The sequence below is a fragment of the Nicotiana sylvestris genome, chromosome 3 (genome assembly GCF_000393655.2).
Source record: "Nicotiana sylvestris chromosome 3, ASM39365v2, whole genome shotgun sequence".
NCBI lineage: Eukaryota > Viridiplantae > Streptophyta > Magnoliopsida > Solanales > Solanaceae > Nicotiana > Nicotiana sylvestris.
The window spans coordinates 127,910,960-127,937,762 of record NC_091059.1 but is presented as its reverse complement, the minus strand read 5'-3'; the positions used below and the strand labels follow the sequence as shown (position 1 = coordinate 127,937,762).

The following is a 26,803-nucleotide window of genomic DNA, read 5'->3' as shown; positions in this document are numbered from 1 at the left end:
TATTTTATTTGGTGAGGCTCATCTCATTCTTATTTTTAAAAATGAATTTGCAACATCATGGACACGCACCTCGAACCACGCCACAATCAATGTACCCGTGGTTAGTAACACATTTCGACTCCGTTGAGAATTGGATTTGGGTCACATAAATGTGCACCCGGGTTTAAGAAGGTAAGATTTATTAAGGCGTGTCCTAAAGAGTCTAACGTATTGTTATTTTAGGAGGGTTGTGAGATTTGCTAAACAACCCGTCCTGGAAACTAAATGCTTCGATAATATACATTTAACAAGGGCCCCGCATCTGCGCGTTTTGTTTATTTTCGTCGAGGCTCATCTCGTTCTTATTTTAAAGGGGTATCCTATAGCAACTACGTTTCTTGTCGTGTTTGTCTCTATCAATTGAAAACAGTAGATAGTCCTAATTAATTACATGCTTGCAAGTTATTTGTAACGGAATTCGGAAATGCTTAAAAAAAATCAGGAACGAGGCTGCGTGCACAGTCAGTTGAATAAATAATCACGGGCCCAAATCCAACCCATGCGTGATGGGCCAAACCTGGGCCACTGCTTGCTCGAAGCAGGCCTGCTTGGCCTGTTTTGACCTGAACTCGACCTTCATGGGGTTGATACTGCAAGTTTTATGTTCTTTGTCTTAACAGGTGGTTTACTAGTTATATGAGACCATTAATCAGAAAAGGAAGAACTTAACCCATGATGTACAGTTTTCATGCTTGGCATACGTTACAGCATATACTGCAAAGTAAACTAAATCTGAGATGCAACCTAATTCATTGAGAATACTTTTATCTAACAGCATACATATACAACTATCATTCGATCCCCTACATTGACATCAACTAGGCTTGTAAGCTACCTTCAGTATCCAAAAATGTGAGCTATTAGACACTACATGACATTCAACACAACAGTACATGTATATAAACAACATCTGCAGATCTTCTCTTTTATACTCATTGCTCAAACTTTCGAGTTACATTGGTAGTGTAATTGTGTACCTGGTATAGAGGACAAAGAAGAAAGGAATGATCAGCTGGGCAGTATGCAGTAAACACAGCAACAGCAGATACACAGCAACAGCACAGCAACAAACCAACAATCAAATGTTTTCCACAGCCCACAGACAACCAGCAATATTTCCCAGAACAAAAGAACTAGCAGATAGTCGAGTACCAAACCAGCAATCCCAGGAAAGAGTAAGGAAACAACAGCAGTAACAGAGTATTCGATGCAGCAACACCAACAGTTCAACAAACACAAACAGCTCAGTCAATGCAAACAAATAGAACTTGGCCAAGGCAGCTTGACCAATATGAACTCTTATACCACTTTCAGACAGTGTTTGGTTACAATGTTTACTGGAAACTACCTTATGTTTTCAGTTTTCTTTAAACTCAGTAAACCTCTCTTCAGACTAAAAGTTTTCAGCCTCAAGACTAAAAATTCCAGCCCCTTTTTGATGCCAGCCATTGGTTCCCCACGCCTGGTTTTCTTTAATCAAGAGTTATGGGCTCATTTTATTATTCATTTTAAGCCCCATACCCTTGTGTCTTGTTCCCCATTGGCATTAGTTTAATCCTAATTTAGTACCCTACTTGTCAGCTTATTTAAACTAATCCTTTCTGTCCTTTTCAAACCCCAGATTACCCCTGTTTAACCTTGATTATCACTGTATTACCCTAACTCTTAATAGTTAGTATATAAACCTCTCTGATTTCAACCAATACCTGACTACTAGCTAATTAAACTCAAACTGCTTTTAGGCTGATTTGTTAGATTTCTAAAGCTAATTGCCAATTCTCTGCCTAAGTTCAGGCAATGATTCAAACTTTTAAGCAAATAGGGGTGCCAATCAAATGGTATGAGTTGGCCACATTGGGAGCCAAGCCTGACCAACTCATAACCAATTGATCCAATATGCAGTCAAGGGTGTAAACTATAATCGACGTGCTACTATATCAGGCTTACAAACAACATCAAAAAATAAAAGAAACAGGCACAGTAATCGTACTGAAATGTAGGCTCCTGAGTTTTCAATCTTTCAAGTGAATTCAGTTGATGACACTTATTTAGATGACTACACAAACTATAATATACAGCAAACAACCAATAAAACCAACAAACAAACTCATCATTAACTTAAAACGTACACACATGGACAGACGAGTCACAAAACAAAACAAACCAGAATATGAACGACAGATAGACTTTAGGAGGACAAAAGAAAAAGGAAAAATACCTCAGGGAAATGAAACTAAGATTGACACAAGCTCGAACTCGGACCAGGTTATTTGGGGTCTAATGGAATTTAACCGAAGTGTTCTCAACTGAGAACACTTTGGTAAAAGTCCGCTAGACCCTGATCCTGCCACTGATTCGGACAGACCTCCATAACTCTAAAGTCTAGGGTTTCTGGTGGTCTAATTTGGGATCTGCTCAGTTCCGATCAGATTCGAACAGAACCAAAGTTATTCGGGGGGTGAGGGAGGTTAAGAGACGCTGTGGTGTGAGTTTGGGGTTAATCGGTGTAGATCTGGTTTTTGCTCGAACCTTCGATTGAAGATTCGAGAAGATTCGGGGTGATTCGAGGTGAACGGTTGACAGATTCGTGTTCGGGGTGGTTGGGTGCATCGGGGGTGTTATTTTGGTGGTCATCGGAATCCGAGTGGCCGGGGTTGCAGAGGAGGAACCTAAGGTTTCTTAGGTTTTGAGAGGAGGGGGGTTCGGGGACGAAGGTGAACAGTGGGGCTAGGGGGGTTTGGTTTGGGGCGTGGGGGTAAGGGGTCAGGTTTATATACGATCTAGGGGTTTAGATCCTGGCCGTTGGATCAAACGAGATCTATGGCCAGGATCTATTCACTTAGGGAAAACGGTGTCGTTTGGGTTTTGGTAATGGGTGAGACCGGGTAAGGTTGGATCGGGTCAAAACTGGGCGGGTTTAGGGGAATGGCCTAGGTCCGTTGGATCAAGGGGTTGGACGGCTCAGATCACCTTCCTAAGACGACGTCGTTTGGGGTCGAATGATTGGCCTGATCGGGACCGTTCGTTTGAGTCAGATCAACGGTTCTAATCAGGGGTACTGATGTGACGTCGTTTGGGGTCCTGTTGGGGCAGCCTGATTTGGACTGGGTTTTGGGCCTTCAAAATTTGAAATGTCATAGGCCCAATCCGATTTCTTGGGGTTTATTTTATTTTCTAATTTTTGAAATATAACTAAATTAAAAAAATGAATTTGAAATACCCAAATCAATATTTAACACAATTGTTCACACACATATATAAAACTTTTTTGAATGGTTAAATTACAACCTAGAAATGCATACCCTTTTTTTTTGTATTTTGCTTGATAATGATTAAATAATAAAAAAAATGGACAGACCCACAAATGATTAAAAACACATGTCACGGAAAACTCGAAAAATTGTACAGCGAAATCATTTGTCACTATTTTTATTTTCTTTTGGAGCGATTGTCCGTAAAGCAAAAATCACGTGCTTACAGCTGCCCCTCTTTGCCCGAAGACACGGAGGGTTTTCGCGCAAAGATAAAGCGGGCGATTTTTGCTCGTCCGAGTACTCCGTGTGAAGCATTTTTTGAAAAAGATTTGACCGCACCTTTGCTTCAAAGGTTTCCTACATATCCTGGGCTGAACAGGAATCAGGTCAATGTAGTTCGGGAAATTTTTGGTAGCTGGGACTACCGTGTGACTGTAGTGTTTGCTGCTGTTGTGCGCTGTTGCATGCTGCTGTAGGATGCTACCGCTCACTGATCTCCTTGTTACACTGATCTTGAAAGGAAAAACAAGAAGCTAAGCTAGAGTAGAAGATCTCATCTATCTCCGACTTGTTCTTGTTGTCTTGCTTTCTTGTCGGCTAATGCTTTCCTCTGACGCCTTCATTTTGTGAACTTGGCAGATTATGCTGGCCCTTCGCCCTTTCTGAATGCCAGTTTTCATTACTTTGCTTGATTTGCTGGGAACATGGCTTTCTTCTTTAAATCTTTCAATGGTTTCTTCAGTGGTATGTTTCTTCATCAACATTGTTATATTGGGCAATGCTACAACGTTTCCAAACTGCTTCTTCTGAGACGCGTTCCTTCTTCCTCTTGTATTTGCAGCCTTCTGCTTCTTGGCGCTGGGGGATTTTATGGTTTCCTGCTTGGGGGATCTCTGTTGTGACCTTCCGTCTTCAGGTGGGGGGCTACTGATTCCAAAATCTAAGGCTAAAAAGTATTCCCGCATTTTACTGGTAGGGGACCTAGAACTTACATGTATTCCCGCATTATACTGGTGGGCGACCTAGAACTTAAAAGTATTCCCGCATTATACTGGTGGGCGACCTAGAACTTAAATGTATTCCCGCATTATACTGGTGGGCGACCTAGAACTTAAATGTATTCCCGCATTATACTGGTGGGCGACCTAGAACTTAAATATATTCCCGCATTATACTGGTGGGCGACCTAGAACTTAAATGTATTCCCGCATTATACTGGTGGGCGACCTAGAACTTAAATGTATTCCCGCATTATACTGGTGGGCGACCTAGAACTTAAATGTATTCCCGCATTATACTGGTGGGCGACCTAGAACTTAAATGTATTCCCGCATTATACTGGTGGGCGACCTAGAACTTAAATGTATTCCCGCATTATACTGGTGGGCGACCTAGAACTTAAATGTATTGAAATTGCTTCCCCGTTCTTCCGAGAAAATTTTCGACAATCGGCAGAAAATTTTCTGCCCCGGTTTTGGTGACTTCCCTGGCGTTGCGTATTGCTGCCATTATCAATCCTTTGTTCTCCTGCAGCAGACAAAAGGATTTAGTCAGTTTTAAACGTGGTGGTAGAGAGTGCCTTTCCGGCGACCGATTTTTCTCTCTTCCCCTTTTCTTGCTCTATATTCTCATAATTGATTACTGGGTCGAGTTGCCTGCTGGGGTCTCTAGCCTGCTGGGGATTGGCTTTCAATTAATCCCCTTTTCTGCTTTCTCTTTAAGCACGTGCTGTGGGAGTCTGCTTTTAACTCCTGAAACCACTCCCTTTATGAGCTTGCTTCCTCCAAAATTGCCGGGCGCGATTACTGCATTGCCTGGGGTCGGCCTTTAGGACTGTTTGTATTATCCTGCATTGGATGAATTCCCCTCCGGTTTCTGGTAGTAAGCTTTGAAAAATCCTTTCAAAACGCATTTAGGAAAAGAAGTAAAAGGTAGAAAAAGAAGAAGATTTTTCTGAACCAATATTTTGGTGGGAGAAGAAGCTCAAAAGAACTTATCTGGAGGATATGACTGGTCCCCGTGATCATGACGTGCACCATAGATTCCCGACCCAGTCTATTTGTATCAATCGATTCGCCCGATGGTCTGACTTGCTGGGGATGATAAAGGAGTGTCCGTTTCAGATGTTGTAGCTTTTGTTGATCTGTCTTGTTGCCTCATAGTGCCCTTCGAGGGGTTTTCACTAATGAGACTCTCTCTTTTCTCTCATATCCCGGCGCCTTATGGTGCCTGTGAAGGTTTTCACCAATAAGACTCTCTCATTTCACATCCCTCATCTTACATCGCCTCTCGGTGCCTGTGAAGGTTTTCACCGATAAGACTCTCTCATTTCATATCCCTCATCTTACATCGCCTCTCGGTGCCTGTGAAGGTTTTCACCGATAAGACTCTCTCATTTCATTTCTTTCGAGGAATCGGGGCGTTGTAGATACGACCCTCTCTTCTGGAGATTCCTTTGACCATCAATTCATTCCCAGTCTTACGATCCTCTTCTTTGCTGGGGATCGGTGTATTATTCTCGGCCTCATTTGCCTGACTCGACATCTCTTGAACATTGATCGGGAGGTCTTTTGGACGTTGATGTTGGTTTTGGTGTGGAGTTAAAGAAAGGCTATGAAATTGAAAATAATTTGATGGGTGGTGTGCTACAACTTTTGGAATCAAATCTTTGTTGGAACTTAAAACATAACCTCTGCCCCAGTTTTCTTGCTTGGGGAATTTGTTTTTTTACACTTATGTTGCGTTATGTGCGTTACGCACAATGTGCCTATTATGCACACTATGTACCTTATGCATCCTATTATTCACTATGATGCATACTATGACCGAGCCGTGAGGCGCCTACGTATCCTCTTTGAGGAATCAGGTCAAACGTAGTTCCCACGGTTTTGTATTTTCTTATGATTTTATCTTCTTTTCTTTTTTTTTTCTTTTCATTTTCTTTCTCTTTTCTCTTTTTTTTTCCATTAGTGATTCCAAAAGAGGGGTATGAAAGAATTACTTAAGGCTCAAAGGGGGAAGCAAGGGTTAAAAGTGTTTGGATAGAAGAAAGAATTGCCTCCGTCATCTCATTATCCAATAAATGACAAATACAAACAAATAAACCAAAAATTGCCATGATTAAAGAAATTACGCATAATATCTCTTGACTGCATCTGAATTGATAGCCATGTCGACACATCTACCCTCGACATCTGTCAAACACAAAGCACCGTTGGACAGCACTCTGGTCACGATATAAGGCCCTTGCCAATTTGGGGCGAATTTGCCTTTTGCCTCGACCTGATGTGGGAGGATCTTCTTCAATACCTGTTTCCCTACTTCAAACTTCCTGGGGCGCACCCTCTTGTTATATGTTCTTGCCATTCTCTTCTGGTACAACTGACCATGGCACACAGCTGCCAATCGTTTCTCATCTATCAGGCTCAACTGTTCCAATCGAGCTTTGACCCATTCATCATCATTAATCCTGGCTTCATCGACAATTCGGAGGGACGGGATTTCGACCTCCGCTGGTATTACGGCCTCAGTTCCATACACCAACAAATAAGGGGTTGTGCCTATGAAAGTTCGGACGGTAGTGCGGTAACCCAACAAAGCAAAGGGTAATTTCTCGTGCCATTGTCTGGACCCTTCCACCATTTTTCGCAGTATCTTCTTGATATGCTTATTGGCTGCTTCGACTGCTTCATTCGCCTTGGGACGATATGGGGTGGAATTGCGGTGTGTAATCTTGAATTGTTGGCATACCTCTCTCATCAAGCTGCTATTAAGATTCACACCGTTATCCGTGATGATCACTTTTGGGATCCCAAATCTGCAGATGATATGGGAGTGAACAAAGTCCACCACTGCCTTCTTGGTTACTGATTTGAAGGTTTTAGCCTCAACCCATTTGGTGAAGTAATCAATGGTCACTAGAATGAACCTATGACCGTTGGATGCTGCCGGCTCGATGGGCCCAATGACATCCATGCCCCATGCCACAAACGGCCAGGGTGCTGACATCGTATGTAACTCTGTTGGCGGAGAATGAATCAAATCTCCATGTATCTGGCACTGATGGCATTTCCTCACGAAAGTGATACAGTCGTGTTCCATGGTGAGCCAATAACACCCTGTTCGAAGGATCTTTCTTGCCAATACATATCCGCTCATGTGTGGCCCACAAACTCCAGCATGTACCTCTGCCATAACCGTCGTTGCTTGACTGGCATCTATGCATCTCAACAATCCCAGATCCGGGGTTCTTTTGTACAATATTCCCCCACTGAGGAAGAAACCATTCGACAACCGCCGGAGGGCTCTTTTTTGGTCTCCAGAGGCATGTTCTGGATATATCCCCATCCTGAGGTATTCCTTGATATCATGAAACCAGGGTTCGCCATCTGCTTCTTCTTCTATGGCATTGCAGTAGGCGTGCTGATCACGGACCTGGATGTGTAGAGGATCAACATACATTTTGTCAGGGTGGTGCAGCATTGATGCTAAGGTGGCTAAGGCATCCGCAACCTCATTGTGAACTCTCGGGATGTGTTTGAACTTCACCGATCGAAATTGCTTGCTCAGATCATGCAAGCATTGTCGGTATGGTATGAGTTTTAGATCTCGTGTTTCCCATTCTCCCTGAATTTGATGTACCAAGAGGTCCGAGTCTCCCAAGACCAAGACGTCTTGGACATCCATGTCAGCAGCCAAGCGCAGACCCAGAATGCAAGCCTCATACTCGGCCATATTGTTGGTGCAATAGGAGCGTAGTTGAGCTGTAACAGGATAATGGGGTCCTGTTTCAGAAATGAGTACCGCTCCTATTCCAACCCCCTTTGCGTTTGCAGCTCCATCGAAGAAAAGCTTCCAACCCGGTTCCTCAGTTAATTCCATCTCATTAGTGTGCATTACCTCCTCATCGGGAAAGTATGTTCTTAAAGGCTCGTACTTTTCATCAACGGGATTCTCTGCCAAATGGTCTGCCAGCGCCTGGGCTTTCATGGCCGTCCTCGTTACATAGACGATATCAAACTCTGTGAGCAGAATTTGCCATTTTGCCAACCTTCCCGTGGGCATAGGTTTCTGAAAGATATACTTCAATGGGTCCAAGCGGGATATGAGATAAGTAGTATACGAAGACAGGTAGTGTTTCAACTTCTGAGCTACCCAAGTTAGGGCGCAACATGTTTTCTCGAGTTGAGTGTACTTGACCTCATGTACTGTGAATTTCTTGCTAAGATAGTAGATGGCTTGCTCCTTCCTTCCTGTGTCATCATGTTGCCCCAATACACAACCAAATGAATTTTCCAAGACCGTCAGGTAAAGAATTAGGGGCTTCCCGGGCTTAGGCGGGACCAATACGGGTGGATTAGATAGATACCCTTTGATTTGGTCGAAAGCCTCCTGACACTCTATCGTCCAACCTACCGCAGCATCCTTTCTCAGCAGCCGAAATATGGGCTCACAAGTCGCTGTGAGTTGAGCGATGAACCTGCTGATGTAATTGAGTCTACCCAGCAAACTCATTACCTCTGTTTTGTTCCTTGGCGGTGGCAAATCTCGGATGGATTCAATTTTGGATGGGTCTAACTCAATCCCCCGTCGACTGACGATGAATCCTAGCAACTTTCCTGATGGAACCCCGAATGCGCATTTGGCCGGGTTAAGCTTGATATCATACCTCCGGAGTCTTTGGAAAAATCTCCTTAGGTCTGCTACATGGTCCTCCTGACGCCAAGATTTGATGATCACATCATCGACGTACACCTCGATTTCCTTGTGTATCATGTCATGAAACACAGCAGTCATTGCTCGCATGTACGTTGCCCCGGCGTTCTTTAACCCGAATGGCATTACCCGATAGCAGTAGGTTCCCCATGGCGTAATAAACGCTGTTTTTTCCGCATCTTCCTCATCCATTAGGATCTGATGATAACCCGCATAGCAATCTACGAAGGATCCGATCTCGCGCCCCGCGCAATTATCGATCAAGATATGGATGTTGGGTAACGGAAAATTGTCCTTGGGACTTGCTTTGTTGAGGTTGCGGTAGTCGACGCACACCCTGATTTTTCCATCCTTCTTTGGGACTGGTACCATATTGGCCAACCACTCGGGATATCGAGTGACCCGAATGACCTTTGCCTTCAACTGCTTAATCACTTCTTCTTTGATTTTTACACTCATTCCTGTTTTAAATTTCCTTAGTTTTTGCTTGACCGGAGTGTATGCCGGGTCAGTGGGCAATTTGTGAACCACTAGATTAGTGCTTAATCCAGGCATATCGTCATATGACCATGCAAAAACATCTTTGAATTCCATGAGGGTTTTGATCAATTCTTCTCTGACATTCGGCTCAATGTGAATACTAATTTTGGTCTCTTGGACGCTATCAGCGTCTCCTAGGTTCACAGCCTCAGTGTCATTCAGGTTAGGCTTGGGTTTCTCTTCAAATTGGCACAGTTCTCGGTTTATCTCTTCGAAGGCTTCCCCTTCGTCACATTCAGATTCATCATCACAAACGACCTCTTGCATCATTGAGTCAGATTCAGATTGATTTATTAGACTAGGTCGAAGATCCGCTGTGCATGCCATGTCATTAGAACCAGTAAAAAGAGAACTGTTCAGAAAGAAAAAGAACAAAACAAAATTAAAATGGGACAAAAGAAAAGAACTTTATTAAACTTGCGGGATAAAAGGGTTCACACTTTTACAAAAACGAAAGTAAAATTTGGATTACACCCTTGAATAATCCGAACAAACAAACAAACAAAACATAAATCAAAGCCTACTACCAAGACTCCCCTCGGACAGGAAGAGGAGTAACCATACAATTGTTGGTCTTGGCCTCAGGCCCCACAAATTGTATCTTTGCTCTACTGGAACCTTCTCCAGCTTCCACCATACTGACATCCGCGAATAGTCTCTCAAAACTCTGATTCAGGTCTTCATTTATACCGATCAAAGGTCCTAGAATCTTTGGGACCGGTGACCCCTTGGCACTTGCTTTGACAAAAGACCTTGAGAGACGTGGCACTGGTTTAGGCAGAAACCAAACCCTCTTCTTCATTTTTCGCGCTTGCTTCCTATCTGCTGCGGTTGGTTTGAACCCCAATCCGAAAGTTTCCAGATTTTTGGGAAGGGAGACAGGTTGGACAATCCCTTGAAGCTCGACTCCCAGGCCTTTTCCTGGCACAAATCCATTACCCAGCATTTCTGAGACCATCATGACTGTTGCGGCAGCTACCCTAGGGTGCGGGATGATTTCTCCTTCAGAAATTTTTGTTGGCCGATCCTGTATCGAAAATCTGGTAGACCCAAGGACCTTTGTCATCAGCGGTCTCTATGAAAGGTACGATGGCTCCGCCCATGGTGCACGTTGTATCCTCGCCGTGTAACACGACCTCTTGTCTTTCCCACTCGAACTTCACTATCTGATGTAGGGTGGAGGGCACCGCCTTGGCTGCATGAATCCATGGTCGTCCTAACAGCAGGTTGTAAGATACTGCGGCGTCTAATACCTAGAATTCCATGGTAAACAGGACTGGACCGATGATCAGTTCAAGTACAACATCCCCTACAGTGGCTGTTCCGTTTCCGTCAAACCCTCGGACACAGATGCTATTCTTCCGGATTCTTCCGCGGTCGATCTTTAACTGGTCCAGAGTGGATAATGGACAAATATTGGCGCTTGAGCCATTATCCACCAACACTCGAGTTACCACCGAGTCTTCACATTTGACGGCTAGGTATAGAGCTTTATTGTGCTCCGTACCTTCCACCGGCAGGTCATCATCTGAGAATGTTACCCTGTTCACCTCGAAAATCTTGCTGGCAATGGTTTCCAGGTGGTTTACAGAAATCTCACTGGGTACATGAGCTTCGTTCAATATCTTCAACAGGGCCCGACGATGCTCCTCAGAATGGATCAGTAACGACAACAGTGAGATCTGGGCCGGTGTTTTTCTCAGCTGTTCGACTACAGAATAGTCTTGTACTTTCATCTTCCTCAGGAACTCTTCAGCCTCTTCTTCGGACACAGGTTTCTTGGTTGCAACTGGGTTGGTTCTTCTTAGCTCCACCGGAGCAAAACATCGACCTGATCGAGTCAGCCCTTGCGCTTCACAACTGACTTCCTCCACCTGTTTTCCTTTGTACATCACCACCGCCTTTTCATATTTCCAAGGTACAGCCCTGCTTTCAATCATCGGCAGCTGGACCACGGGCCTTATGGTCACCCGTTCTCTACATACCCCTTTCAACACGATCGCCGGTGTGGGCGGGATCCCTGGTATTACCAACTTGCTTGGCTCGGGTTTGCTTGTTATGGCGGACGGACTCTTTCCCAATATCAATACTGGCTTGACGCCTTCTCCCTGCGATTGTACACTCGTTCTCCCACTGGTTGAGACTTCTTTCGGGGCGGCTTGGATCATCATCACTGTTTGTGAGGGTTTTCTTAATTCTCCTCCCTCACACACCAACTCAATCATGTGAGTTTCGTGGTGCGCTGGCAGTGGGTTTTGGTTGATGTTAGGAGCCTCTGGTGTCTGGACCTCGATCTTATTGGTGTCAATAAGATCCTGTATGGCATGCCTTAACTTCCAGCACTTCTCGGTATCGTGCCCGAGCATCCCTGAACAGTATTCACAACTGATTGAACGATCCAAATTCTGAGGCGGGGGATTTGGTTCCCGAGTATGGACAGGACTAACCAAACCCAATTGCCGCAGCTTGTGGAACACAGCGGTGTAGGTTTCTCCCAGTTCGGTGAAGGTTCTTTGCTTCCGCAACCTGTCATTCCTAGCATCTGGATTTCCCCGGAAACCTGCCCCTGAAGGGTTTCTATATGCCCTTGGTGGAGGGTAGGTGTTTTGTGGTGGTGCATATATGTTCTGGGGAGCCGGTGCGCGCCATTGTGGGCGAACCGGAGGCTGAGTGTATACCTGGGCTTGGTGTACGGAACAATGTGGTTCTCGAGGTGGATAGAAATTTTGTGGTGGGTTGTATGGGTAGTTTGACCTGTGAGGCCTGGGTTGGTTGTAGTGCGGCCTGCCAGCCCTGGACCAACTGCCTGCCTCGATCGTGGCAACCTCTTCTTTCTTTCTTCTTAGCGCACCTCCCGTGCCGCTTTGAATAGCCTGGGTTGTGGCCTTAAGTGCCGAATAGTTTAAGATCTTGTCCGACCTCAAACCTTCTTCTATCATGACCCCTATTTTGACCACCTCGTTGAAAGATTTTCCAACCGTTGTCACCAAGTGACCAAAGTAGGTTGGATCCAATGTCTGCAAAAAATAGTCCACCATCTCTCCCTCTCTCATGGGAGGATCGACTCTAGCTGCTTGTTCTCTCCAGCGGAACCCGAACTCGCGAAAACTTTCCCCGGGTTTCTTCCCAGTTCTCAATAATGTGAGACGGTCAGGGACTATCTCTAGATTGTACTGGAAATGACCTGCAAAAGCCTGCGCCAGATCATCCCATGTGTACCACCTGCTGAAATCCTGCCTGGTATACCATTCTAGTGCAGATCCGCTCAGACTTTGGCCGAAATAAGCTATCAGCAGCTCATCCTTGCCGCCTGCCCCCCTCATTTTGCTACAGAATCCCCGCAAATGTGCCATGGGATCACCGTGCCCTTCATATAAATCAAACTTAGGCATCTTGAACCCAGCCGGGAGTTGGACGTCTGGGAAAGGGCACAGATCTTTGTATGCTACGCTGACTTGATTGCCCAATCCGTGCAAGTTCCTGAAGGACTGCTCCAGGCTTTTGAACTTTCTCAACACTTCATCCTGTTCAGGAGCCTTAATTGGCTTCTCAACCTCTGCCGGAACTTCTAAATGTGGATTGTAAGCTTGAGGCTCGGGTGCATGGAATGTAGGCTCAGGGGGATAGTATTGTGTATCGTGAGCCTGAAACAATGGCTCACTGGTCGTTCTCTGCAAAGGGGCTGATGTAGGTCCCACAAAAATGGGAATATTGGGTGTTGGGAGAGGTTGGTGGGGTGGTGGAGCTTGGGAATCATGAGGGCTTCTTTCTTGATGATAAAGGGGATTTGGGCGGCTTGTGGAAGGGCCAGAGTGAGGGTATTCTGGCATGTGTCCCAGTGTTTCAGGGCTCTTTTGTGTTTTGGCTATGGCTAGCTGCATTGCATTCATCTCTAGTCCCATCCTTTCAATCTTTTCCATCGCTTCTTTTAACAACTGGCTCATCGGCCTCTCTTCCTCATTACTATTCTCTGAAGTAGTCATGCTTGTTGCTACCGGTCCTTTGGATCTGGTTTGGTATGAGTGTGTTGCCAGAGTTCTTTAACAACTAACTTGTCTGGATCAGACAACAACAAACTTTGTTAGCGTTAGATTTTAACAGATTTGATCATAACACATAGAGGATGCAATGCACCTAGGCAGTTAATCGTTTCTACATGCTTTGCCTCAAACAACATGCGTCATCCCGGTTTGCTCATTCGTCCCTTTTTTAAAGTACTTTGGGAAACCCGGTGTTTTATTTTGTATTTTCTCTTTTCTTTATTAAAAATGGTCGAATCTTATGGGGATTGCCTACGTATCACGTCCCCGCGTGAATCAGACTAGGCGTAGTTCTGCCTCGAAGTAAAGACACATAGAAGTTCTTCCGGAGTTGCTTAATTTCATTATCAAAATTTGCTATTACACATTGCTTTAAACAAAATAGCCACAGTACAGACTCCACGGTTTTAAACTTGGTTTGAGGAAAAGAAAACAACATATGGGGAAACAACAAACAAAACGACCAGGACTCGATCAACAACTAATTTTCCAACTTAGGGACCCACGAGGCATCTTTCGGCCCTTTCGCGGCCCTAGGTGTAAGGTCTCTTTGCAGGCTCTTCAACTCGTTCATAATCCGGTGCACGCAGCCCATGATGGAAGCAATGAGGGTTTCCCGAGGTGTTTGCTCGCATGCCAAACATTTTAGGTAGATGTAATGCCCGATTTCGTCAATTCTTGCTCGAATATTGTCCCTTTCTGCGAACAACTGCCTTATCTGTCGGCTCTTTAATCCTAGCGTTTGCGCATTGGTGGCGAGCTGATCCTGGAACATATCCATTTGCCTTTCCATCTTTGTCATTGCATTGTAATAGCGTCTCCTGTCGGCTTGGGCATCTTGTGTTTGCTTGAAGATCCGCCCTTGCAGGGCGGAATTTGTTTCTTTTGCTGCTTTGACGCTCAGTTCACAATTCCTCATGACTTGCTGTAGGTGCTTCCTCCGGGCCATTGTACCTTCTGCCCATTTGACCCTCATCCTTGCTATGTAAGCCTCTGATTGGTCTAATTCTTCTTGGCTCTGGATGACCTGATTTCTCAAACTGGCTATCAATCTTTCGTCGGAGCAGCGCTTCTGTCGGTCGATGTTATTCTTACTGGCTTGGCGAAGGCGGGCCTTCAGGGTTTGGTTCTCTTGGGCTAGCTTGTCTTTTTCAGCCTGCTCTTGGGCGACTTGCACGTTGTTTTTGAATACAATCCTTTCAACTTGTCGCTTAAGCTTCCTGATTTCAACCAGGTAACCTTCTTCTCTTGTGAGCCAGTCCCATTGTTCTTGCGATGACTCAACAAATTCTTGGAGGTGAGGCCGTTTGGTTGGCCGTTTCACAATGTTCTTCTTGTTATGCCAAGTGAGATAGGCCGGCGAGACTTCACCCCTTGACACATCATTTACCCGGGTATTTGCCGTCAAGTACTGGCATTCACTCCATATGCAACGAACTGTCTTTTCAGGAAATTGGTCGTCACTGCTGACCTCGACTGCATAAGTGCTGAGATCTTCGTCCGGGTGTAGTACTTGACATCTTCCCAACTGTCTCATTACCCTGTAAGGGGCATAAGGTTGAATACCCCTGAGTCCCATCAAGAGGAAGTGAGGACCAGTGGCGGGCATGTATATGATTTCTTCCACAGAAAGCCAACCCAAAGTCCAGTTTATTTGGTCTGCGGTGATGACCCGGAGATAGGATATCCATTCTTCAAACCCTCCCGGTGATCGGAAACCTGAAACCCTTAGGCTATAACCCTCGATGCAGCCCCCATTTGTAGACATGTAGCGCATATACTGAGGATGGTGACACAAGTGTTCGATCATCCACATCTGTAACAACAAGTTGCACCCTTCGAAGAAGTCTGCTCCGGCCTTACAAGCCGTGAGGGCTCGGTATATTTCTGACATTATCATAGGAGAAAGGATGCTTTTATCGTTGGTAATCAGGATTTTGACAATTCCAGCCACCTTCAGGTCGATATTTCTATCTTTTCGGGGAAACACCACAAGGCCCAAAAATGCCACCATAAAAGCGAACCGCCTATGCTCCTTCCATTTTACCAGATTTCCCCTGCTGCAAATACCACTTTCTGGATCATTAAATCCCCCTTTGCTCCCGTACCTCTGGTATATGAATTGTAGGGTAGAAAAACCTCTATCCAGTTCAGCGTATGGGACTCCTTTGCTTATCTTCAACAGATCCATGAATTTGTGTGAATTCACAGCCCTTGGAGCGATCAGGTATTTGTGTCTCAAACCTTCAGTGACGTCCATGTAACCCGCCATTTCTTCTAAGGTTGGGGTGAGTTCAAAATCTGAGAAACGGAACACGTTGTGGGCCGGATCCCAAAATGTAACCAAAGCCTTTATGATGTCGCACCGAGGCCTGACCTTCAACAAATCAACCAAACCTCCCAGGTGCAGTTTGACCTTGTCTTGCTCTGACTTTTCCAAATCCCCCCACCATAATCGCACTTCCAGGGGGATTTTGCTTCTAACTGTTACCGGCAAACTTGGACTCATGCTCATTCTGCATGTTTATTGGGGTGATTAAGCAAAGATCCAGACTCATTGGACTCAAATACACAAATTGACACACTATTTTTTTTCTAGAAAAACGAAATTTTGGTTGTTTCCGAAAAGTACGATGTTACCTTAAAAACTTTCGTTATTTGGATTGTACCTATATTTTGAAAAACAAGTTGAGCCCGATGGGGGTTGCCTACGTATCTTGCACCCTGCGAGAATCAAACTGACGTAGTTCAGGCATAAGCCGAATTTTGGAGACACACTATTTTTCTCTTAGAAATGAATCAAAGACCCTTACTAAAACAAATTAATAAGACACACATTTTCTTTTCTTTTTTTTTCAAAATTCTGGCAGAGTTTTAACCATTTTCTGGGTATTGATCTTTCAAAAATAATTATCTCCTTATCCGTTATTCAGAAACCGGTCAGCATGCAAGCCTTGAAACAAGTAAATGCATAAAGCAAGCAGGATGCAGCAGGATGGTCTTTTCATATCAGGTTGCTAGTCCTAGACGGACCCAACCCCTGTGTTGAGTCCCCTAAGTCAAATGCACATGATGCAAATAAACGTTCCTACTAGGGATCCGGCATGTGGCTTTGTTATACTAAGTTCATAACCTGGGTATTTGTTCTAGACCTGGCTTACCCGAGCGGACAACTCGAGCCAAGGATGGGAGCTGTGTACCGGTAACCAAAAGGCCATCCGATTTTGCAACTCCTCCGAATCCTCGTTCTATTTTGGTATATGACACTAACAGAAAGAAGTCACGACCAGCGTGCACTCCTCAAGAGAGAGAAGAGAGGGGTTTTGGCACAGTTTATATGTACAGTCCAAATAGTATCAAAGCGGTAAAAGCAACATTTAGCACAACAGGCTCAAACATATAATAAAATCAGATAATAAATAAAGCCAAATAATAACAATTATTCTAAGCTCGAATTCTTAACCCTGAACCAGTGGTTCTGGGTTATAGTCCCCAGCAGAGTCGCCAGAGCTGTCACACCTCCTTTTTCCGCACCCGATAGGGCGCAAGGGAGTTTTTTTTCCAATTAAAGGACAATCGAAACGGGATTTGTTTATTTATTTCAGAGTTGCCACTTGAGAGGTTTAGGGTGTCCCAAGTCACCAATTTTAATCCCGAATCGAGGAAAATAATGACTCTATATTAAAGTCTGCGTACCAGAAATCCGGATAAGGAATTTTGTTAACCCGGGAGAAGGTGTTAGGCATTCCCGAGTTCCGTGGTTCTAACACGGTCGCTCAACTGTTATATTCGGCTTGATTATCTGATTTTGTACAAGTGTGAACTTATGTACAAAATTTAACTTTTAACCGCTTTTATCATTTACTGTGTTTATCAAGAATTGCAACGTTGTGAAAATGTATCTCGAACCGCGTTACAATCAATGTACCCGTGGTCGTCGACATACTTTGACTCCGTTGAGATTTGGATTTGGGTCACATCAATGTGCACCCGAGTTTAAGGAAATTAAATTATTAAAGGCGCGCCTAAAGCGACTAGCATATTTATTTTGGGTAGGACCGTGGAATTTTACTAAACGGTCCATCCTGAAATCTAAACAATTTTTAAAAACAAATATTTACTGAGGGCCTCGTAATTTGTATTTTATTTGGCGAGGCTCATCTCATTCTTATTTTTTAAAATGAATTTGCAACGTCATGGACACGCATCTCGAACCACGTCACAATCAATGTACCCGTGATTAGAAACACATTTCGACTCCGTTGAGAATTGGATTTGGGTCACATAAATGTGCACCCGAGTTTAAGAAGGTAAGATTTATTAAGGCGCGTCCTAAAGAGTCTAACGTATTGTTATTTTAGGAGGGTTGTGAGATTTGCTAAACAACCCGTCCTGGAAACTAAATGCTTCGATAATATACATTTAACAAGGGCCCCGCATCTGCACGTTTTGTTTATTTTCGTCGAGGCTCATCTCGTTCTTATTTTAAAGGGGTATCCTATAACAACTACGTTTCTTGTCGTGTTTGTCTCTATCAATTGAAAACAGTAGATAGTCCTAATTAATTACATGCTTGCAAGTTATTTGTAACGGAATTCGGAAATGCTTAAAAAAAATCAGGAACGAGGCTGCGTGCACAGTCAGTTGAATAAATAATCACGGGCCCAAATCCAACCCATGCGTGATGGGCTAAACCTGGGCCACTGCTTGCTCGAAGCAGGCCTGCTTGGCCTGTTTTGACCTGAACTCGACCTTCATGGGGTTGATACTGCAAGTTTTATGTTCTTTGTCTTAACAGGTGGTTTACTAGTTATATGAGACCATTAATCAGAAAAGGAAGAACTTAACCCATGATGTACAGTTTTCATGCTTGGCATACGTTACATCATATACTGCAAAGTAAACTAAATCTGAGATGCAACCTAATTCATTGAGAATACTTTTATCTAACAACATACATATACAACTATCATTCGATCCCCTACATTGACATCAACTAGGCTTGTAAGCTACCTTCAGTATCCAAAAATGTGAGCTATTAGACACTACATGACATTCAACACAACAGTACATGTATATAAACAACATCTGCAGATCTTCTCTTTTATACTCATTGCTCAAACTTTCGAGTTACATTGGTAGTGTAATTGTGTACCTGGTATAGAGGACAAAGAAGAAAGGAATGATCAGCTGGGCAGTATGCAGTAAACACAGCAACAGCAGATACACAGCAACAGCACAGCAACAAACCAACAATCAAATGTTTTCCACAGCCCACAGACAACCAGCAATATTTCCCAGAACAAAAGAACTAGCAGATAGTCGAGTACCAAACCAGCAATCCCAGGAAAGAGTAAGGAAACAACAGCAGTAACAGAGTATTCGATGCAAGCAACACCAACAGTTCAACAAACACAAACAGCTCAGTCAATGCAAACAAACAGAACTTGGCCAAGGCAGCTTGACCAATATGAACTCTTATACCACTTTCAGACAGTGTTTGGTTACAATGTTTACTGGAAACTACCTTATGTTTTCAGTTTTCTTTAAACTCAGTAAACCTCTCTTCAGACTAAAAGTTTTCAGCCTCAAGACTAAAAATTCCAGCCCCTTTTTAAGTTCTCAAATGGCTTATTTATAAGCCAAATGACCCAGTGCAGCTAAGCTGCCTCCCTCCTACTTGCAGACTGCCCATACTCCTTTAAACCCATGCTTAAGCATCTTTTGATGCCAGCCATTGGTTCCCCACGCCTGGTTTTCTTTAATCAAGAGTTATGGGCTCATTTTATTATTCATTTTAAGCCCCATACCCTTGTGTCTTGTTCTCCATTGGCATTAGTTTAATCCTAATTTAGTACCCTACTTGTCAGCTTATTTAAACTAATCCTTTATGTCCTTTTCAAACCCCAGATTACCCCTGTTAACCTTGATTATCACTGTATTACCCTAACTCTTAATAGTTAGTATATAAACCTCTCTGATTTCAACCAATACCTGACTACTAGCTAATTAAACTCAAACTGCTTTCAGGCTGATTTGTTAGATTTCTAAAGCTAATTGCCAATTCTCTGCCTAAGTTCAGGCAATGATTCAAACTTTTAAGCAAACAGGGGTGCCAATCAAATGGTATGAGTTGGCCACATTGGGAGCCAAGCCTGACCAACTCACAACCAATTGATCCAATATGCAGTCAAGGGTGTAAACTATAATCGACGTGCTACTATATCAGGCTTACAAACAACATCAAAAAATAAAAGAAACAGGCACAGTAATCGTACTGAAATGTAGGCTCCTGAGTTTTCAATCTTTCAAGTGAATTCAGTTGACGACACTTATTTAGATGACTACACAAACTATAATATACAGCAAACAACCAATAAAACCAACAAACAAACTCATCATTAACTTAAAACGTACACACATGGACAGACGAGTCACAAAACAAAACAAACCAGAATATGAACGACAGATAGACTTTAGGAGGACAAAAGAAAAAGGAAAAATACCTCAGGGAAATGAAACTAAGATTGACACAAGCTCGAACTCGGACCAGGTTATTTGGGGTCTAATGGAATTTAACCGAAGTGTTCTCAACTGAGAACACTTTGGTAAAAGTCCGCTAGACCCTGATCCTGCCACTGATTCGGACAGACCTCCATAACTCTAAAGTCTAGGGTTTCTGGTGGTCTGATTTGGGATCTGCTCAGTTCCGATCAGATTCGAACAGAACCAAAGTTATTCAGGGGGTGATGGAGGTCAAGAGACGTTGTGGTGTGAGTTTGGGGTTAATCGGTGTAGATCTGGTTTTTGCTCGAACCTTCGATTGAAGATTCGAGAAGATTCGGGGTGATTCGAGGTGAACGGTTGACAGATTCGTGTTCGGGGTGGTTGGGTGCATCGGGGGTGTTATTTTGGTGGTCATCGGAATCCGAGTGGCCGGGGTTGCAGAGGAGGAACCTAAGGTTTCTTAGGTTTTGAGAGGAGGGGGGTTCGGGGACGAAGGTGAACAGTGGGGCTAGGGGGGTTTGGTTTGGGGCGTGGGGGTAAGGGGTCAGGTTTATATACGATCTAGGGGTTTAGATCCTGGCCGTTGGATCAAACGAGATCTATGGCCAGGATCTATTCACTTAGGGAAAACGGTGTCGTTTGGGTTTTGGTAGTGGGTGAGACCGGGTAAGGCTGGATCGGGTCAAAACTGGGCGGGTTTAGGGGAATGGCCTAGGTCCGTTGGATAAAGGGGTTGGACGGCTCAGATCACCTTCCTAAGACGACGTCGTTTGGGGTCGAATGATTGGCCTTATCGGGACCGTTCGTTTGAGTCAGATCAACGGTTCTAATCAGGGGTACTGATGCGACGTCGTTTGGGGTCCTGTTGGGGCAGCCTGATTTGGACTGGGTTTTGGGCCTTCAAAATTTGAAATGTCATAGGCCCAATCCGATTTCTTGGGGTTTATTTTGTTTTCTAATTTTTGAAATATAACTAAATTAAAAAAATGAATTTGAAATACCCAAATCAATATTTAACACAATTGTTCACACACATATATAAAACTTTTTTGAATGGTTAAATTACAACCTAGAAATGCATACCCTTTTTTTTTTGTATTTTGCTTGATAATGATTAAATAATAAAAAAAATGGACAGGCCCATAAATGATTAACAACAAATGTCACGGAAAACTCGAAAAATTGTACATCGAAATCATTTGTCACTATTTTTATTTTCTTTTGGAGCGATTGTCCGTAAAGCAAAAATCACGTGCTTACAATGGGGATGAGTGGAAAGATAATGGGTTGGGTAGAGAAAAAGTATTGATTTTAATTAATTAAAAGGTTTATGGGATGTGTTATATATGTGAAGTCTTGAAGACAATAGGGAGGAGAGAAATACAGAGAGAGAACACATACAGACGAGAAAAAATACACACACAGATAGAGAGAAAAAAACGGACAGAGAATAGAAGAGAGAAAAATTCCGAAAAAATATTTAAGCTTTCAAAATAAAAATAAAAGCTAAAAAATCTACTGCTTTCTTTGTTTGAAATTAGTGTTAATGGTTGTTGTTTCATTTAAAGCTTAAAGCTTTTGTTTTTGGGATTACTACTCCACCGGTCTGTTACCGGTTTGTTACTGTTGCTGGGCAGTTGTTGCTGTTGCACTGTTATTACTGTTGCTGATTTTCATCTTCATTTTCTTTTGCTTCCAATATCAGGTACATATCTTTTAAACTCATGTTGTGAAGAACTTCAACATGGCAAGTAAATGAAGTTTGGAATTATAAGGATGTCTTCTACTCATTTAAATTTTATTAGTTTAAATTTCAGTTTTGTTTTAGTTGGTTAATATAGTATTAAATCAATTGGTAGATTAGTTCTCTTTCTTAATAACTAATGGCTTAGTTATTTTAGGAACGCGATCAACTCATTTCTTTTAATATATGAAATAATGTCAATGATTTTTTTTACAAAATATAGAGTTAAGTGTTTGCAAATATTCGCATAGGCAGAGAATAAGAATTGGTTTATTTATCTCAAACTCAATCTTTGTAAACAAATTAACCAAACAATTATAACTTTGGACTAAAAATAAGTATATGAGAAGGATATGGGATTTACAAGCACGAATTGCAACATTTTATGTCAAGGATATGTAGAAATAGAATTCGCATTAAATATAACAATAAAAATTCTTCAGAAACTATTAATTTGTTTATCAAATTAATTCTTTTTCCAGTTTTATATGCGATTCGATTTTTGGATATGTTAATGTTGTATCCACGATAAAAATGGTAGTATTTTTAGTTACATGTTGTTTGTTTCTTTTTCATATCATTAATTCTTTAAAATTTGAATAGTTTTGAGGTATATAATTCATACGCGTAAAATAAGACTTGTAGCAACGCCTAATAAATTTTGAATTCTTTGTCAAGAAATTTGGTGGCATCCCAATCGGTAATTCTCCATGATTCTTACATTTAAAAATAGATGGATGCAATAAACATTTATGGAAAATCTATACTACTATTAAGAATCTTTTGCGTGATTAGGGATGCGTTCGCGTAACCTGATTATATTTCTAAAAGCAATTCGGATTATGCGTTCGCGCAACTTCGAACGAACATTTAATAAAAAGGGGGCTCTTCGGAGAATATCAATATTAATTTCATATAACTCGAGATGTGCGGTTCAATATTTAATTATACAAGAGCGACGAACGTTCTTAATTTTATTTTTAGCACAATTTCGAACTTAAGTCTTCTTTTTTTATATAATAAAAAAATTTCGAAAAAAAAATAATTATTATATTATCATTGTGTATACGTACGCGTGACACGATTTTCACGTTAAAAAATATTAATATATAAAACGAATACACGTACGCGTGATTCGATTCGAAGAAGGGTCTTTAATTATAAACAATCTAAATAGAAGCGGTAATAATAAAATCATGCAATAAAAATGTATTTAACAAATCAAAATAATCAAGCCAAATATAACAGTTGAGCGACCGTGCTAGAACCACGGAACTCGGGAATGCCTAACACCTTCTCCCGGGTTAACAGAATTCCTTATCCGGATTTCTGGTTCGCAGAATAATAAACAGAGTCATATTCTCCTCGATTCAGGGATTAAAATTGGTGACTTGGGACGCCTTAAAATTCCCAGGTGGCGACTCTGAAACAAACAAACAAATCCCGTTTCGACTGTCCTTTAATTGGAGAAAACTCCCTTGCACCCTCACGGGGGCGGAAAAAGGAGGTGTGACAGCTCTTATTCTGTATATTAAGTACATTCTGTCATAGTTTTGCAAATTATTTTGAAAAAGTTAAGGACACTAGTTCCTGATGTTTGAGTTTCAAGTTGAAAAGTTCAGGACACTTGGTCCTGAACTTTGACTTACATATTCAATATTTAAGGAGAGTTGGTCCTTAACTTACAGTTATAAGTTAAAAAGTTAAGGACAGGTAGTCCTTAACTTTGGCTTTCAAGTTCAAAAGTTAAGGACAAGAGTCCTTAAGTTTGACTTGCTGGTTCAAAAGTTAAGGATAAACAGTCCTTAAGTTTGAATTATAGGTTCAAAAGTTAAGGACATGCAGTCCTTGACTTGGTCTTGAACTTATAGTACCTGTTCTTAGTTATACAAGGATTGCATTATAAAATATGTCCTGAGTTTCCCATTCTCTTGACTTGCAGGATGGAAACAATATGCATTATAGTTGCTTTTAATGGTAGATGGACTGAAGACTATAAATATCTTGATCATCAAACAAAGCTTGTTCTAGTACCTGAGGCAATTCGGTTTGAAGATTTCATTAAACAAATCTTTGAAGTTATCGAATTGGATATACACAAGTTTGAAGCAGTGATATGGTTTGATATCAACCTTGGAACAAGCAAGGGAATGCTTGTATCCAAAGATTTAGATCTTCACACATGTATAGAGTTACTAAAAACTTATTCATTCTTCAAGTGCTATCGTTTCGTTGTTGATATTTTGGAAAGAGTTTTTGGATCAACAAGCAACAGAAATATCAACACCAGAAACTCAACATGACAAACAAAAAAATGCCAACAAATAATGAAAATAGATATAGTTGAAGCTCAAGCAATAACTGAAGATGTGCTTCAAACACATGTCAACAGAGAAAGTCAACATGACAATCAAAACAAATGCCAATAGATAATGAAAATAAATATGGTTGAAGCACAACTAATAACTGAAGAGGTGCTTCAAACATTTGATTCTATTCAAGTAGAAAGACAAAGCATTTTAGAGATTGACAACGAACAAGCTTTGGGTATTCAAGTCTTAGAGAGTGCACCGGTAATTGAAGAAGTTGCTGAAAAAAACTCGACTCAACTAACTAGAAGAAGATCAAATTTGAAACAAAAAGAATACCCAACTATGATATTAAGAGAAAATGCTTTGTTGGATAAAATAAAAGTGGGGTTAGTATTTGACAAAAAGAAGAGTATAATTAACTGTTTTTCGAATACAACAATTAAAGGACATTTTGAATTCAAGGTTGTTAGATCAAGATCAAAAAGATATTCATTGAAATGCAATGATGATAGGTGTGGTTGGTGTGTGCGTGCTTTCAGAATTAAAGATTCAACACTTTTCAAGATAGTAAAGATTGAGAAAAAGCATGACTGCTCTGTTAACACTATGAAAGCTGATCAAAGGCATGCAACTTCAAAGTTGATTTGTGGTTACATTATCGACAATCTTCGAGACCCAAAGTTTGAAGTTACACCAGCTTTTGTCGTGGCAGAGATGCAAAAATTGTATGGCTAGACATTGGGTATCACAAGGCGTGACGTGCTATTCAACTTGCTTCCGCTTTAATAAGAGGAACTCCCAAAGAGAATTATGAATTATTGTCTTCATACTTGTATATGATGACAAGTAATAATCCGGGAACTTATACTAACATAAAGATAGACGACAACAACAGGTAAACAATCAAAAAAAAAAGTTTATTAGTACGTTTTATAAAATTTGGGACATGCTGTCTTTAACCAGTTAACTTTTGAGTTGTAACCAGAAGTTCAGGACTGGCTGTCCTTAACTTTTGAACTTGTAATTCAAAGTTAAGAATTGCCTGTCCTTAAGTTTTGAACTTTGAACTCAAAGTTAAGGACTACATGTCCTTAACGTTATAACTTGAAACTCTAAGTTAAGGACTGACTGTCCTTAACTTTTAACCTTGTAATCTGAAGTTCAGGACTACATGTCCTTAACTTCTGTTAACCTTGTTTTATATTGTATTTTTAGGTTTCTTTATATGTTTTATGCATATGGATCATCAATATCTGGTTGGAATCATTGTAGACCAGTGATTGCTATTGATGCAACTTTTTTGAAGTCAAAATTTCGTGGTGTTTTAATGATTTCAGTTTCAAAGAATGCAAATAATCAAATTTTCCCACTAGCCTTTGGAATAGCAGAATCTGAAAATAACAATTCCTATAGTGGTACTTTAGCCAGCTTCACAATGCAATTGGGAGCCATGAGAATTTAATTCTTTTATCAGACAGGCATAGCTATTGCATATGGCATTGCAAAGGTATATCTTGAAAGCCATCATGGGATATGCATCTATCATTTGCAGTAGAACCTGAAGCGAAGGAAGGTGAAAAGTGAGGTCATAAAACTTTTCCAAAGTGCTGCAAGAGTATACAGGCGCAATGAATTTGATCTATACATGTCAGATATAGCAAAAGTAGATAAGAAGACTTATGACTACTTGATGGAAGAACCACCGGAAAGGTGGGCACGTTCTTGTAGTCCACGACGAAGATATGACATGCTCACAACAAACATAGTTGAGTCAACAAATTCTGTACTATTAGAAGCAAGGGAGCTGCCGATATTAAGAATGATGGAATTCATTCCAAGTGAAGCTACAACGTTGGTTTTATGAAAGAAGAAATGAAGCAAAAGGAACTTTTTATGATGTTCTTGTTGGGTAGAGGAGGAATTGAAGAAAAAAAATAGATTTAGCATTTACTTTGAATGTAAGTATTATGTTTTATGTTAAGCTTATGATTTTAATATAATTTAACATAATATACTAACTTATAATTTTTCAACATTGAAGGTCTTCCCTATTGATTCATGGTGTTCTAGAGTTGAAGAAGAAGGAATAACTTTATTGGGGGACTTAAAAGAACATGTGATTATTTTCAGTTTCAATTTGATGAATTACCATGTATACATACAATTGCAGCTATCGAGAAGAGAAATATCAAGAAGTCCAACTTTTGTTCGCACTGGTACTTAAAAGAATCTTGGCTGAAAACATATGAAAGACAAATACATCCTGTAGGACATACTGATCTTGGATTGTACCAGAGAGTGTTAAGTCACAAATTGTTAAACCTCCAGATTTCAAAGTGCCACCAGGTAGAAGGCAGAAGAAAAGGCATATTCCAGTTACCGAGTCATCAAAAATAACATTCAAATGTGGTCGTTGCAGAAGAATTGGTCATAATAGAATAGCTTGTATATATTCTCCGGCAGTCCATCCATTTTCAAGAAAGCATAGAGAATAGTAGATATATCCACTTATGTTTATCGACTCTTTTAAGTTTTTCCTATAAATTATTGGATTCATTTAGATTATTCTTATTTGAGCAAATGTCTGAATTTTCAAAATTTCTTTCTGATTACCTTCTTTTTGTTTCTTTTGAGTTCAAAGATTAAAAGTTA

General features: G+C 41.5%; 1 protein-coding gene across 1 annotated transcript; it reads left to right on the top strand.

The window, feature by feature from the left end:
* Positions 1–24,283: 24,283 nt before the first annotated feature.
* LOC138888010 (uncharacterized) lies at positions 24,284–26,015 on the top strand. The gene is made up of 4 exons (XM_070169805.1): positions 24,284–24,876; positions 25,367–25,566; positions 25,630–25,658; positions 25,707–26,015. Exons 1-4 carry the CDS (start codon positions 24,284–24,286, stop codon positions 26,013–26,015), a joined length of 1,131 nt encoding a protein of 376 aa, XP_070025906.1.
* Positions 26,016–26,803: the final 788 nt, after the last annotated feature.